The 19,222-nt window shown below is 37.6% G+C and overlaps 1 protein-coding gene across 1 annotated transcript; it reads right to left on the bottom strand.

The window, feature by feature from the left end:
- Nucleotides 1-3,651: 3,651 nt before the first annotated feature.
- On the bottom strand, nt 3,652-4,580 carry LOC139179064 (olfactory receptor 5M5-like; the record flags this gene model as incomplete). Its single annotated transcript, XM_070778332.1, is given in 2 exon segments — nt 3,652-4,262; nt 4,265-4,580. Coding segments are annotated over 2 exon segments (927 nt in total), but the record flags the coding sequence as incomplete, so codon positions are not given.
- Nucleotides 4,581-19,222: the final 14,642 nt, after the last annotated feature.

Genomic DNA, 19,222 nt, shown 5'->3' with positions numbered 1-19,222 from the left:
TGGAGAGATCTGACAGAATGTAGTCCACTGGAGAATGGAATGGCAAACCACTTCAGTATTCTTGCCTTGAGAACCCCATAAACAGTATGAAAAGGCAAAATGATAGGATATTTAAAGAGAAACTCCCCAGGTCAGTAGGTGCCCAGTATGCTACTGGAGATCAGTGGAGAAATAACTCCAGAAAGAATGAGGGGATGGAGCCAAAGTAAAAAGAATACCCAGCTGTGGATGTGACTGGTGATAGAAGCAAGGTCCGATGCTGTAAAGAGCAATATGGCATAGAAACCTGGAATGTCAGGTCCATGAATCAAGGCAAATTGGAAGTGGTCAAACAAGAGATGACAAGAGTGAATGTCGACATTCTAGGAATCAGCGAACTGAAATGGACTGGAATGGGTGAATTTAACTCAGATGACCGTTATATCTACTACTGCAGTCAGGAATCCCTTAGAAGAAATGGAGTAGCCATCATGGTCAAAAAAGAGTCTGAAATTCAGTACTTGGATGCAATCTCAAAAACGACAGAATGATCTCTGTTCATTTCCAAGGCAAACCATTCAATATCACAGTAATCCAAGTCTATACCCCAACCAGTAATGCTGAAGAAGCTGAAGATGAATGGTTCTATGAAGACCTACAAGACCTTTTAGAACTAATACCCAAAGAAGATGTCCTTTTCATTATAGGGGACTGGAATGCAAAAGTAGGAAGTCAAGAAACACCTGAAGTGACAGGCAAATTTGTCCTTGGAGTATGGAATGAAGCAGGGCAAAGACTAACAGAGTTTTGCCAAGAAAATGCACTGGTCATAGCAAACACCCTCTTCCAACAACACAAGAGAAGACTCTACACATGGACATCAACAGATGGTCAACATCGAAATCAGAATGATTATATTCTTTGCAGCCAAAGATAGAGAAGCTCTATACAGTCAGCAAAAACAAGACCAGGAACTGACTGTGGCTCAGATCATGAACTCCTTATTGCCAAATTCGGACTTAAATTGAAGAAAGCAGGGAAAACCACTAGACCATTCAGGTATGACCTAAATCAAATCCCTTATGATTATACAGTGGAAGTGAGAAATAGATTTACGGGCCTAGATCTGATAGATAGAGTGCCTGATGAACTATGGAATGAGGTTCCTGACACTGTACAGGAGACAGGGATCAAGAAAATCCCCATGGAAAAGAAAAGCAAAAAAGCAAAATGGCTGTCTGGGGAGGCCTTAAAATAGCTGTGAAAAGAAGAGAAGTGAAAAGCAAATGAGAAAAGGAAAGATATAAGCATTTGAATGCAGAGTTCCAAAGAATAGCAAAGGGATAAGAAAGCCTTCTTCAGCGATCAATGCAAAGAAATAGAGGAAAGCAACAGAATGGGAAAGACTAGAGATCTCTTCAAGAAAATCAGAGATACCAAAGGAAAATTTCATGCAAAGATGGACTCCATGAAGGACAGAAATTGTATGGACCTAAGAGAAGCAGAAGATATTAAGAAGAAGTGGCAAGAATACACAGAAGAATTGTACAAAAAAGATCTTCATGACCCACATAATCACGATGGTGTGATCACTGACCTAGAGCCAGACATCCTGGAATGTGAAGTCAAGTGGGCCTTAGAAAGCATCATTACGAACAAAGCTAGTGGAGGTGATAGAATTCCAGTTGAGCTATTGCAAATCCTGAAAGATGATGCTGTGAAAGTGCTGCACTCAATATGCCAGCAAATTTGGAAAACTCAGCAGTGGCCACAGGACTGGAAAAGGTTAGTTTTCATTCCAATCCCAAAGAAAGGCAATGCCAAAGAATGCTCAAACAACCGCACAATTGCATTCATCTCACATGCTAGTAAAGTAATGCATAAAATTCTCCAAGCCAGGCTTCAGCAATATGTGAACCGTGAACTTCCTGACATTCAAGCTGGTTTTAAAAAAGGCAGAGGAACCAGAGATCAAATTGCCAACATTCGCTGGATCATGGAAAAAGCAAGAGAGTTCCAGAAAAATATCTATTTCTGCTTTATTGACTATGCCAATACCTTTGACTGTGTGAATCACAATGAACTGTGGAAAATTCTGAAAGAGATGGGAATACCAGACCACCTGATCTGCCTCTTGAGAAATTTGTATTCAGGTCAGGAAGCAACAGTTAGAACTGGACATGGAACAACAGACTGGTTCCAAATAGGAAAAGGAGTTCGTCAAGGCTGTATATTGTCACCCTGTTTATTTAACTTATATGCAGAGTACATCATGAGAAATGCTGGACTGGAAGAAACACAAGCTGGAATCAAGATTGCTGGGAGAAATACCAATAACCTCAGATATGTAGATGACACCACCCGTATGGCAGAAAGTGAAGAGGAACTAAAAAGCCTCTTGATGAAAGTGAAAGTGGAGAGTGAAAAAGTTGGCTTAAAGTTCAACATTCAGAAAACGAAGATCATGGCATCTGGTCCCATCACTTCATGGGAAATAGATGGAGAAACAGTGGAAACAGTGTCAGACTTTATTTTGGGGGGCTCCAAAATCACTGCACATGGTGACTGCAGCCATGAAATTAAGACGCTTACTCCTTGGAAGGAAAGTTATGATCAACCTAGATAGCATATTGAAAAGCAGAGACATTACTTTGTCAACTAGGTTCGTCTAGTCAAGGCTATGGTTTTTCCTGTGGTCATGCATGGATGTTAGATTTGGACTGTGAAGAAGGCTGAGCGCCGAAGAATTGATGCTTTTGAACTGTGGTGTTGGAGAAGAGTCTTGAGAGTCCCTTGGACTTCAAGGAGATCCAACCAGTGCATTCTGAAGGAGATCAGCCCTGGGATTTCTTTGGATGGAATGATGCTAAAGCTGGAACTCCAGTACTTTGGCCACCTCATGCGAAGAGTTGACTCACTGAAAAAGATTCTGATGCTTGGAGGGATTGGGGGCAAGAAGAGAAGGGGACGACAGAGGATGAGATGGCTGGATGGCATCACTGACTCGATGGACGTGAGTCTCAGTGAACTCCGGGAGTTGGTGATGGACAGGGAGGCCTGGAGTGCTGGGATTCATGGAGTCGCAAAGAGTCGGACACGACTGAGCAACTGATCTGATCTTATCTGAAACATATTTGGCATTTACATAAAAAATCTTATGAATGAGAATACTATTCGATCAGTATTATCATCTAAAAAATGTCCTGGAATAATAACCTGAGACTCCCCAAAATCTTCATTCCTATATAATTTGAATAATAGAAAACAAAAGAGACAAACCAACAGACAAATACACAAGCAAAGTTGACAAGTTACTAGAAAATAAATAAAAAACCCATTAAGCCCTGGAAATCTAAAACATTGTCATTCCTTTAGCATCATTTTTAAATTCTGTTAAAAGTCTATACCTTTTTGAGTAACATAGATAGACTAATCTTTCCTTTATTAATTTTATATATCAATAACAATGTTATTTGGTCTTGTGTTTTAACTTATATGTGGTATTATTTTAACACACTGAGTCACAGCTAACAGTTTAAAAACATTCTTCCAAGTCTTATTGGTGAATTACAGAAGAAAAGAATGGTCAATAGACAAAATGATTTGTTAAAGTACTCACTAATTGATCAGAGACTATGTATACGTTACATACCTGTGACCAAAATGTCTACTCTATTTGACAAAAAATTTCTTTTGAATCATTCTCCTTATTGCTTTTTTAATATCTTTGTTCCAAAGTCTGTAGATCAAAGGGTTTAGCATAGGACTCATGAAAATATAAAAAACAGCTACATTTTTGCCCAGTTCTACAGAGGTCTCCGAAGGGGGCCTCAGATACATGCAGAACAGTGTCCCATAAAATACAGTGACAGCTGTCAGGTGAGACCCACATGTGGAGAAGGCCTTGTGCCTCCCTTCTGCAGAGCAGATATGCAGAATGGCTCTAAAGATGAAAATGTAGAATATGAGGATAATGGTGAGAGAACACGTGAGGTTGGAACCAGCCCCCACAAACATGGCAGTCTCTGTGACATAAGTATCTGAGCAGGCCAGGACTAGGAGAGGTGGGTCCACACAGTAAAAGTGGTTGATTTCATTGGGTCCACAGAAGGAGAGACGAAGCATCAGGATGGTCTGGGCAAGACCATTTGCAAAGCCGTAAGAATAAGGAGCAGCAACAAGAGAAAGGCAGGCACCTCGGGATATCTTGCCGCCGTATAACAATGCTTTGCAGATGGCCATGTTGCGATCGTAAGCCATCACTGTGCGCATATAATAATTGCAATCACCAAGGCAATGAAAAATTAGAGCTGTATAAAGCAGCCAAGGAATGAAATGATTTTTCTCTTGGATAAGAAATGAACCAGCATCTGAAGAGTGACATTGGTGGCATAACAGAGATCTACAAAGGTGAGGTGGCTGAGGAAGAAGTACACTGGAGTCTGAAGCTTTGAGTCAGTTCTGATTAACAAAATCATGCCGACATTACTGACAATTGTGATCAGGTAGATGACTAGGAAGACCACAAAAAGGACAGGATGCAAGTCAGCTCGATCTGTCAGTCCCAGGAGGATAAACTCAGTCACCTCTGTGTAGTTTTTTTTTTTTTTTTAACATTGAGTTTGCTTAGCTTCCAACATGTTCTAAAGTAAAATGAAATGAAATAAAACTCGTTTGTCATTTTTCCATTACTCACATCGTATCATCTGATGCCCACTCCTCTCAAAATGTGAAATAAATGGCATAGAAAGCATGAAATTAATACTTTGAATATCTAAATTAATACAGAGCTTCTTTACATAAAGACAGACATACATGCAAATGCTTTTCTCCAAGTCTTTTCGTAGTTGAAAAATCTTTATATTTTCTGAAAATTGTTTTCATGAATTACTTCAGTTCAGTTCAGTTGCTCAGTCGTGTCCGACTCCTTGCAACCTCATGAACTGCAGCACGCCAGGCCTCCCTGTCCATGACCAACTCCCGGAGTTCACTCAAACTCATGTCCATCAAGTTGGTGATGCCATCCAGCCATCTCATCCTTGGTCGTCTCCTTCTCCTCCTGCTCTCATTCCCTCCCAGCATCAAAGTCTTTTCCAATGAGTCAACCCTTCACATGAGGTGGCCAAAGTACTGGAGTTTCAGCTTTAGCATCAGTCCTTCCAAAGAACACCCAGGACTAATCTCCTTGAGAATGGACTGGTTGGATCTCCTTGCAGTCCAAGGGACTCTCAAGACTGTTCTCCAATACCACAGTTCAAAAGCATCAATTCTTTGGCACTCAGCCTTCTTCACAGTCCAACTCTCCCATCCATACATGACCACTGGAAAAACCATAGCCTTGACTAGACGGACCTTTGTCGACAAAGTAATGTCTCTGCTTTTGAATATGCTATCTAGGTTGGTCATACTTTCCTTCCAAGGAGTAAGCATCTTTTAATTTCATGGCTGCAATCACCATCTGCAGTGATTTTGGAGCCCCAAAATAAAGTCTGACACTGTTCCCACTGTTTCCCCATGTATTTCCCATGAATTGATGGGCCAGGTGCCATGATCTTAGTTTTATGAATGTTGAAAAATAAGCAACCCCATGTCCAAGGAGCAGTGGCTGCACAGTGCAGGAGGGCTGACAGGAGCTACTCCACGTTCAAGGTCAGGAAGGGTGGCAGTGAAGGGTGAACTCCAAGTTAAGGAGCAGAGGCTGTGCTTTCGCAAACCACTTCAGTATTCTTGTCTTGAGAACCCCATGAACAGTATGAAAAGGCAAAATGATAGGATACTGAAAGAGGAACTCCCCCGGTCGGTAGGTGCCCAATATGCTACTGGAGATCAGTGGAGAAATAACTCCAGAAAGAATGAGGGGATGGAGCCAAAGCAAAAACAATACCTAATTGTGGATGTGATTGGTGATATAAGCAAGGTCCGATGCTGTAAGAGCAATATTGCATAGGAACCTGGAATGTTAGATCCATGGATCAAGGCAAATTGGAAGTGGTCAAACAGGAGATGGCAAGAATGAACATGGGCATTCTAGGAATCTGTGAACTAAAATGGACTGGAATGGTTGAATTTAACTCAGATGACCATTATATCTACTACTGTGGGCAGGAATCCCTTAGAAGAAATGGAGTAGCCATCATGGTCAACAAAAGAGTCTGAAATGCAGTACTTGGATGCAATCTCAAAAATGACAGAATGATCTCTGTTCATTTCCAAGGCAAACCATTCAATATCACAGTAATCCAAGTCTATGCCCCAACCAGTAATGCTGAAGAAGCTGAAGTTGAGTGGTTCTATGAAGACCTACAAGACCTTTTAGAACTAACACCCAAAGAAGATGTCCTTTTCATTATAGGGGACTGGAATGCAGAAGTAGGAAGTCAAGAAACAGCTGGGGTAACAGGAAAATTTGTCCTTGGAATACAGAATGAAGCAGGGCAAAGACTAATAGAGTTTTGCCAAGAGAACACACTGGTGTTAGCAAACACCCTCTTCCAACAACACAAGAGAAGACTCTACACATGGACATAACCAGATGGTCAACACCAAAATCAGATTGATTATATTCTTTGCAGCCAAAGATGGAGAAGCTCTATACAGTCAGCAAAAACAAGACCAGGAGCTGACTGTGGCTCAGATCATGAACTCCTTATTGCCAAATTCAGACTTAAATTGAAGAAAGCAGGGAAAACCACTAGACCATTCAGGTATGACCTAAATCAAATCCCTTATGATTATACAGTGGTAGTGAGAAATAGATTTATGGGCCTAGATCTGATAGATAGAGTGCCTGATGAACTATGGTTGGTGGTTCATGACATTGTACAGGAGACAGGGATCAAGACCATCCCCATGGAAAAGAAATGCAAAAAAGCAAAATGGCTGCCTGGGGAGACCTTACAAAAAGCTATGAAAAGAAGAGAAGCAAAAAGCAAAGGAGAAAAGGAAAGATATAAACATCTGAATGCAGAGTTCCAAAGAATAGCAAGGAGAGATAAGAAAGCCTTCCTCATGAATTACTTATAATTCTTTAAACATTGCTTTTCTTTGAAATTATGACACTTTTTCAATATAACTTATGATGCAGTATGTAAAGCATCAGTCATCAAAACTCATGTGTTTTCACAACTTAGTGGAATTAATTTCATGGAATTTGTAGGTCTTTATAGAACCAGATTCTGTCTACCTGCCCCTTCAAACTCAAGATGACTTTCAGACTGATCCCTCACTCTGCAATGCATATCCTCTTTTCCCACTCTTGTCTATCTGAGGGGGTCCTAAAATAATCAAATATTCCTCAACTTTTAAGACAGCTCAAAATACCTTTGCTTTGTGTTTTATAGCCAATTATTGGGGGCAAAATTGTTGTATGAGATACAAAATCAAATCCCTATTTTTGGATAATAACAGAGAAGCATATAGTACATAAATAATGTGTATATTTGTGTTGGTGGATGGGTATATATATATATATATATATGTATATATATACACCATATTTCAGTGATATTAAATATTTGAGTATAGAGTTATTGGGGTACAGAAATATTGTATTAAAATCTTCCTGGTGTGGCATATGTGGAACTAGATAAGTGGTACTGATGAACCTATTTGCAGGGCAGGAATAGAAATGCAGACAGAGAACTGGCTTCAGACACAGCAGAGGAAAGAGATGGTGGGATGAATTGAGAGAGCAGCACTGAAACATATACATAACCATATGTAAAGCAGAGAGCTAATGGAAAGTTGCTGTACAACACAGGAAACTCAACCTGGTGGTCTGGGACAACTGAGAAGGGGGATGATGTGCAAGGTAGGAGGGGGGTTCAAGAGGGAGGGTTCATATGTATATGTATGGCTGATTTGCATTGTCCTATGGCAGAAACCAACACAATTTTGTAAAACATTTATCCTCCTATTAAATATAAATTTAAAAAGCATCAAAAAAGATTGTCAATAATATCCTTGGATCATAATGATTTTGTTATAATGTTACCACATCTTAACTATTGCAAAGAGTAAGTATAAACTCTAAAACTGGAATTTTCAATATAAAGTTCATTATAACATGCAAAAAATCATACTGAAAATAGTCATATGATTCATATAACTGAGACAGTATGTAGGAAATCATAAAGTGCATCTCCCAACTTTTGTGCATGATAAAGGTGACCTTGAAGATTATAATGGAAAAATCTACACTTTTCTTTCATAGCACATAAAGGCAGTCATTGTTATAATGACTCTTATAATAGCTACCATTTCAGTGATGGACAGAGGTCCCTTGTAATGTACTTTGTAAATGAAACACTCCTGCTTTCTTGTCCATGTGTATTATTTTATTATGCACCTGAAAAATTTAGACTTATTGGCCAGCTTAATAAAATACGAGTCGCCTAAATCAATGAAATCATAATCATCCTGTATTTGTCATAATAAAGCATTTTTGGTTCTGGGATTGTATTTTAGTGTCTCTATTTATTAAATTATTAATCAAAAGCCAAAATAACTAATACAGTAAACCCCCTACATACAGACATTCAAGTTGGAAACTTTCAAAGTGCGAACATAGGTGTCAGCTCCTGTTTGCCAGCCATTGCACAGTACTAGTGAACTTTAAAGGTACTGTACTGTAAGATTGAAAGTGTTTTCTTTATTTCTGTGTTTGTTCTTTATGTGTGCATTATGTTTGTACTGTAAACATATTACTGTACCTGTTATGAACATATATTGCTGATTGTGTTAATTGGGTACTTAGGCTAACTTAGTTGGACTTACAAATTGTAATTACAAATGCACTCTCAGAACTGAGCTCGTTCAAATGTAGAGGACCTTTTGTCTTTCCATTTGTTTTTACTATGGGGTAATGAGGGATTACAAGCAATGAGCATTCCAGATCATTAGAGTATTTGATGGTAATGACCTTCTTTTACAAAAATAGAACACAACATTTTATGTGATAGGGCAAAGAAAACTCAGGAAGAAGTATTTGCAAGTGGAAAGAATTGTCTTTGGATATGAACAAATTTGTACCCTTGACATTCACTTGAGTTTCTGTCATTGGTCTAGTTCTTTTTCTACTATGATGCCACTCCACTGTACGGTTATAAATATTTGTACTCTAACAAAAATAACAATTTAAATCAAGACATTTGCTAATTCATCAGAATATGTTTCAGGCCATCACTTTTTTTTAAACTTTATTTTGCTATACCTTATCCTACCTGTGAAAGAGGACTTCCCAGTGACAGCAAAGATGTGAGAACCTGAGGAGTTTATATCAGAATTGTCACAGAGGGACTGACTCCCTAGGGTTTCATTATTTCTCACAGAAACTCATTCAGACTGTTAATAACCACTAAGGTTTCTTTTATTTTTAAAATCTTATGCTCATGAGGACACGACAACTTGCCTCTTCCTAATATCATCAGGGAATCAAATCTCCTGAAATAACGAAGCGATGAGATTCACTCTTCATTTCAGTATGTATGCCAGTTGGTCTACATAATTCGAGACTTGACTTGGGGAGTGGGGGAATATTAAGTTTCGTTGTTTTCATCATGCAAAATAGAATAGTGCCTGATATATGGAGTTTTACAGTCTAGAAAACCACTGGAAGATCAATTAAATTGTGTTAAGTTTGAACTAGTTATTTCCTGATTCTGAGTCTTCTCATTTTTAAAAAAATACGTATAAAAATACAATAGCTAAGAGAATTTCATTGTTGTTCAGTCACTCAGTGGCGTCTGACTCTTTGTGACCCCATGGACTACAGCATGCCAGGCTTCCATGTCACCATTTCCTGGAGTTTGCCCAAACTCATGTCCACTGAGTTGGTGATGTCATCCAACCATATCATCCTGTGTCCCCTTCTCCTCCTACTTTATTTTATTTTTTAACTTTACAATATTGTATTGGTTTTGCCATGTATCAACATGAGTCTGCCACAGGTATACATGTGTTCCCCATCTTGAACCCTCCTCCCTCCTCCCTCCCTGTACCATCCCTCTGGGTCATCCCAGTGCACCAGCCCCAAGCATCCAGTATCGTGCATTGAACCTGGACTGGTGACTCATTTCATGTATGATATTATACATGTTTCAATACCATTCTCCCAAATCATCCCACCCTCTCCCTCTCCCACAGAGTCCAAAAGACTGTTCTATACATCAGTGTCTCTTTTGCTGTCTCATATACAGGGTTATTGTTACCATCTTTCTAAATTCCATATATATGCATTAGTATTGGTGTTTTTCTTTCTGGCTTACTTCACTCTGTATAATAGGCTCCAGTTTAATCCACCTCATTAGAACTGATTCAAATATATTTCTTTTTAATGGCTGCGTAATACTCCATTGTGTATATGTACCACAGCTTTCTTATCCATTCATCTGCTGATGGACATCTAGGTTGCTTCCATGTCCTGGCTATTATAAGCAGTGCTGCGATGATCTTTCACAGCATCAGGATCTTTTCCAATGAGTGGGCTTTTCTCATCAGGTGGCCAAGTTATTGGAACTTCAACTTCAGCATCAGTCCTTCCAATGAATATTCAGGGCTGATTTTCCTTAGGATTGACTTGTTTGATCTCCTTGTCGTCCAGGGGACTCTCAAGAGTCTTCTCCAATACCACAGTTCAAAAGCATCAATTATTTGGCATTCAGCTTTCTTTATGGTCTAACACTTACATACATTTACTACTGGAAAAACCAGAGTTTTGACTATATGGACCTTTACTGACAAAGTAATGTCTCTGCTTTTTAATATGCTGTTCTAGGTTTGTCATAGCTTTTATTCCAAGGAGCAAGTGTCTTTTAATCTCATCGTTGCAGTTGCCCTCCACAGTGATTTTAAAGCCCAAGAAAATAAGTCTGTCACTGTTTCCATTGTTTCCCCATCTATTTGCCATGAAATTATTGGAACAAGAGTATATTATAAATATCCAGATAATGTAAATTGCTGGTAATTCTTCCTTTGTCAGCTTGTCCCACCCAGATCTATTGTCTTTTTCCATCTGAGGTTGAATTCTTAGATTCCATCAATAGAACTACTTTAGTGTCTGGTTTCCATCTGAGTTTTTCCAATGGGAGAAACCAGGAACACGACAGAGGTGGCAGGAAGAGAGAGGTATCCCAATTTCATTTTCATATTCTCTCAATTTCATAATGAAGTGGTAGGGTGGCTACAATCCTTCCAAGGAAAATTCTGCCTGAGGAGTGTGTTGAGTATGTGGCCTAGGACATTCTTCTTAGTTCTAGTTTCACTGGACTTCTGACACTAGTCCTTGTGTTGGCCACTTTAGTATTGGAATGGAAATTGCCTTCTGCAATTAATCCCCAGGAACTTCATATTCTTTGTTCTCTTTAACATTTCCTGTGTTCTATTCTATTAAATTCTCTTCAGTTAAATCATCTGAGTAGACTTTTGTTTTGTCTCAGGTCTCTGACTCAGACCAGAAAGTTGCACGATAGTTACTCAATAAATGTTGCAGTGGAAGAGAGATTTCTGTCTTCACCATTGAAGCCTTGCTTGGAGAAAGTTGAGCATTACTTTGCTAGTGTGTGAAATGAGTCCAATTGTGTGATAGTTTACACAGGGATACAATATTCTTTTTTTTTTTTTATTCTTTTTTTTCCTTTTTTTTAAATTTTATTTTGTTTTTAAACTTTGCATAGTTGTATTAGTTTTGCCAAATATCATCTTTTTTTGGCATCTTGCTCCATTTTAGTGTCCTTGACTCTAATAAAGTGGTAAATCCCTACCTTGGGGGGAAAAAAAAAAAAAGAAAATTCTTTGGAATTGCCTTTCTTTGGGATTGGAATGAAAACTGATCTTTTCAGTCCTGTGGCCACTGCTGCATTTTCCAAATTTGCCAGCATATTGAGTGAAGCACTTTAACAATATCATATGTTAGACTTTGAAATAGCTCAACTGGAATTACATCACCGTCACTAGCTTTGTTCATAGTGATGCTTCCTAAGGCCCACTTGACTTCACACACTCCAGGATGTCTCGCTCTAGGTGAGTGATCACACCATCATGGTTATCTGGGTTATTAAGATCTTGTGTAGTTCTTCTGTGTATTATTCTTACCTCCTCTTAATATCTTCTGCTTCTGTTAGGTTCATACCATTTCTGTCCTTTATTGTGCCCATCTTTGCATGGAATGTTCTCTTGGTGTCTCTAATTTTCTTGAAGAGATGTCAAACTTATTCAATTTATTTCCCATCCTATTGTTTTACTGTATTTCTTTTCACTGATCGTGTAGAAAGGCTTTCTTATCTATCCTTGGAGAAGATTCCTGAGAGTCCCTTGGAATGCAAGTTCAAAACAGTCAGTCCTAAAGGAATCCAGTCCTGAATATTCATTGGAAGGACTCATACTGAATCTGAATCTCCAATATTTTGACCACCTGATGTGAGGAACTGACTCATTGGAAAAGACCCTGATGTTGCGAAAGATTGAAGGAAGGAGGAGAAGGGGATGACAGAAAATGAGATGATTGGATGGCATCACCGACTCAATGGGCATGAGTTTGAGCAAGCTCTGGGAGTTGGTGATGGACAGGGAAGCCTGGAGTGCTACAGTCCATGGAGTCACAAAGAGTTGGACACGATTGAAACGAACTAAACTGATATACACACACACACACACACACACACACACACACACATATGTATATTTATATATGTATATATGCATATAGGTATGTATACATATGTATGTGTATATACACACACACACACACACACACATATATATATATATATATATATATATACATATATATACACACATATACATTTCTCCAATATTCAGATTTCTCCAATATTCAGGATCTTCATCTGTTAGAAAGAAATAATTTCCTATCACAGGGATATTATAAGTGTTAAAGAAACTGTTGCTCCTTACTAAAGGACATGTGTATTCATTTTGAAATGCTTAGCACACAAATGTCTGGTATCTAATAAATACTCAGCAGATGATACTAGCTGTCTTACTAAAAAAGTTGTAAATATATGAGCTCTACAACCTGGTAATGTAAATAAATTTTGAAAATACAGCTTTTTAAATTATCCATAACTGCTTCAATCTACCATATATGTCCTATTCAACTGAACAGGAATATAGGAAAAATAAGATTTTGAAATATATTTTATACTGAATTTAATATAAAGCCAACGATTCTATTTGTTCAACCTGAAGTAAGGAAAATCTCAAAATATTTGCAACAATTAAAAGGGTGTATTCACAGTTGGTAAGGTTGAAGTCAATTGGAAAAACATTTGCAATCTCATTGCAACTTATCAAGCATCATAGGATTAGTCAGCAAATTCAAATTTCTACAATGAAGCCTATGGATCACCTTAATGAAGAAACAATTTTTAAACTCCACATTAAAATATAATGTCTCCCAACCAAGATATTTAATATAATAACATGTATATAAGCTAAGTGATATAAAATATGAGGTAATTATCAATACAATTTTATAGGTGAGCTTTTACCCATATCCACAAACCAACTGGACTGAAGAGCATTTTCAGAATGACACAATAGTTTATATGGATTTTGTTTTTCTACAAAGCAGGGTCTTTGTCCACTTCACAAAGACAGTGAGTGCATTAATTATTATTTGCATGTTTATAATAACTGATATATAAATATTTTGCGTGTTTCTCTATTATCTTTTGAGATAAGTATCTCAATGACCCAACATCTTTAATTATTGTATTACCTGGGTTCTTACATCAAAATATAATTATATAGAAGGACTTGTGAAGTATACCTTTCTTTGAAAGAGTAGTTTTGGACTTAGAAGAGTATATTGTTTAAATAAACTCTCTTGGTTGATCTTTCTCTTTAGGCAAATGCCTAGCCCTTCATATTTCAGTCCTTTTTCCCCTTATATGACTTATGAGAACTTCTGTCATCTGCATCTGTTATCTTTGTGCTTCTTTCTGATCTTTCTTGGCCTCTAATCTGAAAGATTAATGTTTGCTCTGCTGTTGTCCACCAGGATGTGGGCATCTTGCGGGCATTACTCTCTTCTGATTGGATACAGCCTGCTAATCTTACCTGCTGACTCAGCTGCATCCTGACTCTTAGAGCAATTACAGACTTAAACCTGTTCTTTATATTTACTGGGACCTCTCCTGGAAAGTTTGCTGAGTAGGAATCAACTTCACTAGCTACATATCCCAGACTTCAAATGGTTGCTATCTTCATATTCCTCTATTTGGAATATACTAGAAATTTGGAAATCTGGCTACTGTTCATATCCCATAGAGACTGAAGTAACTGTGGGAGTACTAAATCAAGCCCAAGTGTAAACTGTTTAAGTAAGCTGTGCACAAACTTCAGTTTGCTTTGGCTGACCAACAAACTGACTCTAGCAAGGACATTGGGACAACTGGTCTCAGAGAGATCTGCTAAGGCTTTGAATCATCTTTTGCTTTTTCTATCAATTATTAGTATTTCTTTCCCCAAAGTTATGACTCAGGGGTCTTTATTTTTCTCTATCATAGTCCCTGCTTTTTAATGTGAAACATGAATGGAGGATAGAGATTGGAGAGGAAGATTGGCTTACTCATATGCAAGATATAAAACTAATATATTATTTTTGTTTTTCATAAGAGTATTATAAGGAAACTGTGTCAGACATACTAGTTGACTGCTTTCAAATATTAATGTAGATATGATATTAAATATTATGTTATCAAGAATCATAAATTAAACACATCTGTGCTAATAAGTCTAATTTTATTTAAATCATCTCCAATTATATCTCAATGTGTAAAAATAAATTCCTTGCAAATTGAATTGTAATCCATGAGATGAAATTATCTTTGATTATTAGTGAAAATGAGGTAAAGTACACCTTACATGAAAAGCCAGTAATTTGAAACCTCTCTATAGCATCATTGTTTGGTTATTTATTCAATGTTAGTGTTAGTTGCTCAATCATGTCTGACTCTTTGTGACCCCATGGACTTAGCCCACCAGGTTTCTCTTTCCATGGAATTCTCCAGGCAAAAATACTGGAGTGGGTTGCTGTTCCCTTTTTCAGGGATCTTCCTGACCCAGGGATCAAAACCAGGTCTCCTGTATTGCTGGCAGATTCTTTACCATCTGAGCCACCAGGGAAGCCCATGCTGGCTTACAGGCTTACACACACAAAAAAATAGGTGTTTATTCAATACCTCTTTATTAAACATTAACTATGCACTCAAAATGTTTATAGACTGCTACAGATTGCTACTCAGGATATTAGGTCTTCCCAGGTGACTCAGTGATAAAGAATCCTCCTGCCAATACAGGAGATAGAGACCTGGGTTTGATCCCTGGGTCAATAAGACACACTGGAGAAGGAAATAACAACCTACTCCCGTATTCTTGTGGGGAAATTCCATGGACAGAGGAGCCTGGTTGGGCTACAGTCCATGGGATTGCAAAAAAAGAGTCAGACACAACTTAGTGAATAAACAGCAAATGGAGCTCAGGATACTGAATTGACATTAATATGTCCTCAGACACTTATTATCTTTAAAATAAATAGAATGGTTATGAAAGGAGACATGTACCACACAGGAGGCAGGGAAACAACAATGTGAATTCAGAAGAAGGAAACACTATTCTAGCTGAAGATAAACAAAGCCCATTCATCATTTGAAAAAAAAAAAAAATCTGCCTGAGAACTATTCCTAGTATCAAAATCAGTACTATGTGTTTTTGTACTTACTAAAAAACACTTTGTGCATCTAATGATTAACCCATAAACAATGTTCCTATTAATTAAGAAGTGACTTTTGTTGATGCCTCCAGAGGGAGCACTGATAATGTCCCTTAGGTGATTTTGTGATGAAATCTTCTGGCATGAATCTCCCAAAGTTAGCCAGCCTTTCTTGTATAAATCCTCCTATCTGAGGGACCTTCACAGAGCTAAGAAATCACAATCCCTTTGTAGGTAAGTCTGACAGTTCTGAAAACCAAGAATTCTTAAGAAACTTTGTTTGATATTTATTCTTTGGAGCATAAAATGCAGTTAGTAGTGAGTGTTAAGAATTGCCACATGAAGATCCAACAGTAGGCAGATCGACCCCAGTCTTTTGGATGGAGGCAATAAGTGACTTGTGATGTATTGGGAGGTCAAGCAAGTCTTGCAACCATCCTTGACCTTAGTTACAGACCCATTTCACAATCTTTGTGAATTTCTAAAGCACAGGTAGGATTTAGAGTAGGCTTACCTGTGGAGCTTTAGCAAATTCTAGGTATTCAAGAAGTTCATAGATCATGCTTCCCTTATAACTTTTTTTTCCCTGTAAGCTTAGAGCCTTAGAATTTGGCACAAGAAAATGTACTCCCAATTTATATGATAATTTTGTACTTATTTTTAAGGGATGAGTTTAAAGGAATTTGGGTACATGAGTGTAAGATTAAAGATGAGAGGGAAAAAATTGTGAACACACTTCCTTCTTCACCTGCAAGGTCTTGCATCAGGTTTTCTGCATTGAAATGTGGTAGCTTTGGTGTATCAGAACTACCAAAGCAGGTGTACACTGCTTTACTCAAGAGGAAGATGCTTTCTTCTGCTGTGCTTGTGTCCCTTTCCAACACTGCTATGGATTTTATTGAACTTCCAGCTGAATCATCCCATTTGGCCAACATTCTTAGAAAAAAACTATACAGGATTTATGGTTTTTGGATTTCATCCCCCTGCATTGTATATAGACCTTTAATTCATACCTACCCTAAGCATTAGTGTGGTTGTTTTCAGTAGTTCTACTCTTTGAACTGTAATGATGTTATACCTTTAACTGTTATCTTTTGGAAGAATATTCTTATTCCTCCCATTTTCTCACTCACCTTCCTCTTTGAATGAAGAAGAAGATCTCAACAATTAACACAAGCAATCTGCACTAGCATTTTCACTACCCTGAACACTTTGTGCTAAGTCACTTCAGTCATGTCTGACTCTTTGTACACCATGGACTGTAGCCTGTCAGGCTCCTCTGTCCACGGGATTCTCCAGGCAAGAATACTGGAGTGGATTGTCATGCTCTCCTCCAGGGGATCTTCCAGACCTGGAGATCGAACACACATCTCTTATATCTCCTCCATGGCAAGTGGGTTCTTTACCACTCGGCCAGTACTTTAGTGAGAATGATAAAAATGAATCCTTCTCCTTCACTCCCTTACTTCTGCTAGTAATTTGGAAAATAACTATACTAACACTACTTTTGCAATGGGTGTTTCCCATGTGAATCCCAGAAACTAAGCCCTGAATTGCATGTAATGAATAATAGAATGGTGTGATCCTTAATAAGGTTTTCTCTTCTTTTCTATTTCTTGAGTGCAAGGCAAAATTGTGGAGTCTCTCAGAAACATATTTTCTTTACAAGCTTTGTGAAACCAACAGAATATTATACAGACTGAAGTCAGAGGCTGGAATTTTGTCTTAATCAGAATAATAGAAAAAGAACTTTGTGTACTGTTGATGACAGCAAGTTCCATAATTAGGAGGAATTTGTGGCAATATCTCAGAAATCACTGAATGGGGAAAGTGTAAGTTTTCAGAGGGTAAATCTATGTGTTAAAAACTTACCTAATTCAAGCATATCATTTCAGTTGTCTCATGCAGCACTTCAGCCCTGGCTACACATTAAAACCCTGTAGAAAGCTTGTTAAATATGCCAGTATGTGTACTGACCTCAGCTGAGCTAAGGCTCAAGGATTAGTGCTTTTAGAAACTCCACATTTGATTCCAGTGTGAAGCCAGAGTTGATTACCCTTACTCTGAGTATTATATTTATTAAAACATTAATTTAATAAAGCAATAGAGTTGTCTTTTAAGAAACGTGACCATTCTATGTCCTTCTGGACTTGTAAAGTTTACTGTAGTGATTAAAGATAACTCATTTTTTCAATCAGCTTTTACTTTTACCTGTTTCCAAGGATTCAATGTACAAGTTTTAGCTGTTAATTATTGAGATTTAAAGTACATACAACTATCACTAACACTAGATTGTGTTATTAAAATCACCTCTCATTTGTGCTCCCTCTAGAGAATTTTGTAGTAACTCAGTCTCCATTGGCAACATCAGGGAGGCAAGAAACATACATATCATGGAAAATCAGCTGATGTGATTGCAGGATTACCCCACCAGTTCATCATTTCTGCAACTAATGGATACTGTTTTCTTGACCATGATTCAGGAACTCACCCAAATTCTGGGGATATAGCACAAATAAAGTTCCTCATGTGACTAGTTCCAACGGTGGAAGGGGTTGTAAAAAATAATACTTTTAGAAGTGATAAATGATATAAGAAAAATTGATCATCATGCTTGATTAGAGAGCTATTTGGTTATTGAATAACTTAGACAAGAGGCCCAGACAAGCTTTCCAGAGGAGGTGTCATGAGAAGAGAGATGTAAATGAACTGATGAAGTGAATAATTTAACGATCTGAGAGAAAAACATTCTAGGCAGATAGAACACTATGTGCAAAGGCCCTGAGGTAGTAACATATTAGTCATGTTTAAGGCACAACAAGACAGTCAATGTGGCAAGAAAAAAGGGCTGAAGAGAAATTGATGGAAGAATTTGGAGAAATGTATGAGAATACATCACACACCCCCTTGCAGACCCTGATAAGAAGTTAAATTTCAAACCCAAATGTGATGGAAAGTGTAGTGCCATTTTACCAGGTCACCAACATGATGTAATATGTGTTTATAAAAGATCAGTGGCAATCTTATATTCCTGGATATGTTCCAGTGTCTTCTTATTTATACTCTATGGGAACTTGAATAGAATTTGTATCCCACTGTTATGTCAAAATTGTGCAAATCTTAATTATATTGAATTGGTTCACAGTGCTTTTCAGTCTAATATATCCTTCTACTTCTTTGTATATTCATTCAATTAATTTTTGAGAGTTTAATAGTAAAACACCAACTAAATATCTTAATTTACCTATTTAAAAATTATAATATATATTGGAAATATATATAACTTTGCTATGTATTTTCCAAGTCTCCTGCAAATGTGTTAGCATCTTTTCATAATTTAAAAATTAAAAGAAAGAGTAAATATGCAAAAAAAAGATAATTGGCTTATGTTGGAGGATAGAAGATTTCAAATGTGGAAGAGGGAAAATCATTATAATAGCTTAGGCATTAGAGTAGCTTAGATTTGACTGGTAGCAGAGAAAATGCTGACAAGCTGCTGTAATATTCAATAAG

This window comes from Bos indicus, chromosome 23, assembly GCF_029378745.1.
Source record: "Bos indicus isolate NIAB-ARS_2022 breed Sahiwal x Tharparkar chromosome 23, NIAB-ARS_B.indTharparkar_mat_pri_1.0, whole genome shotgun sequence".
Taxonomy (NCBI): Eukaryota; Metazoa; Chordata; class Mammalia; order Artiodactyla; family Bovidae; genus Bos; species Bos indicus.
This window is presented reverse-complemented; position numbering and strand designations above follow the sequence as displayed.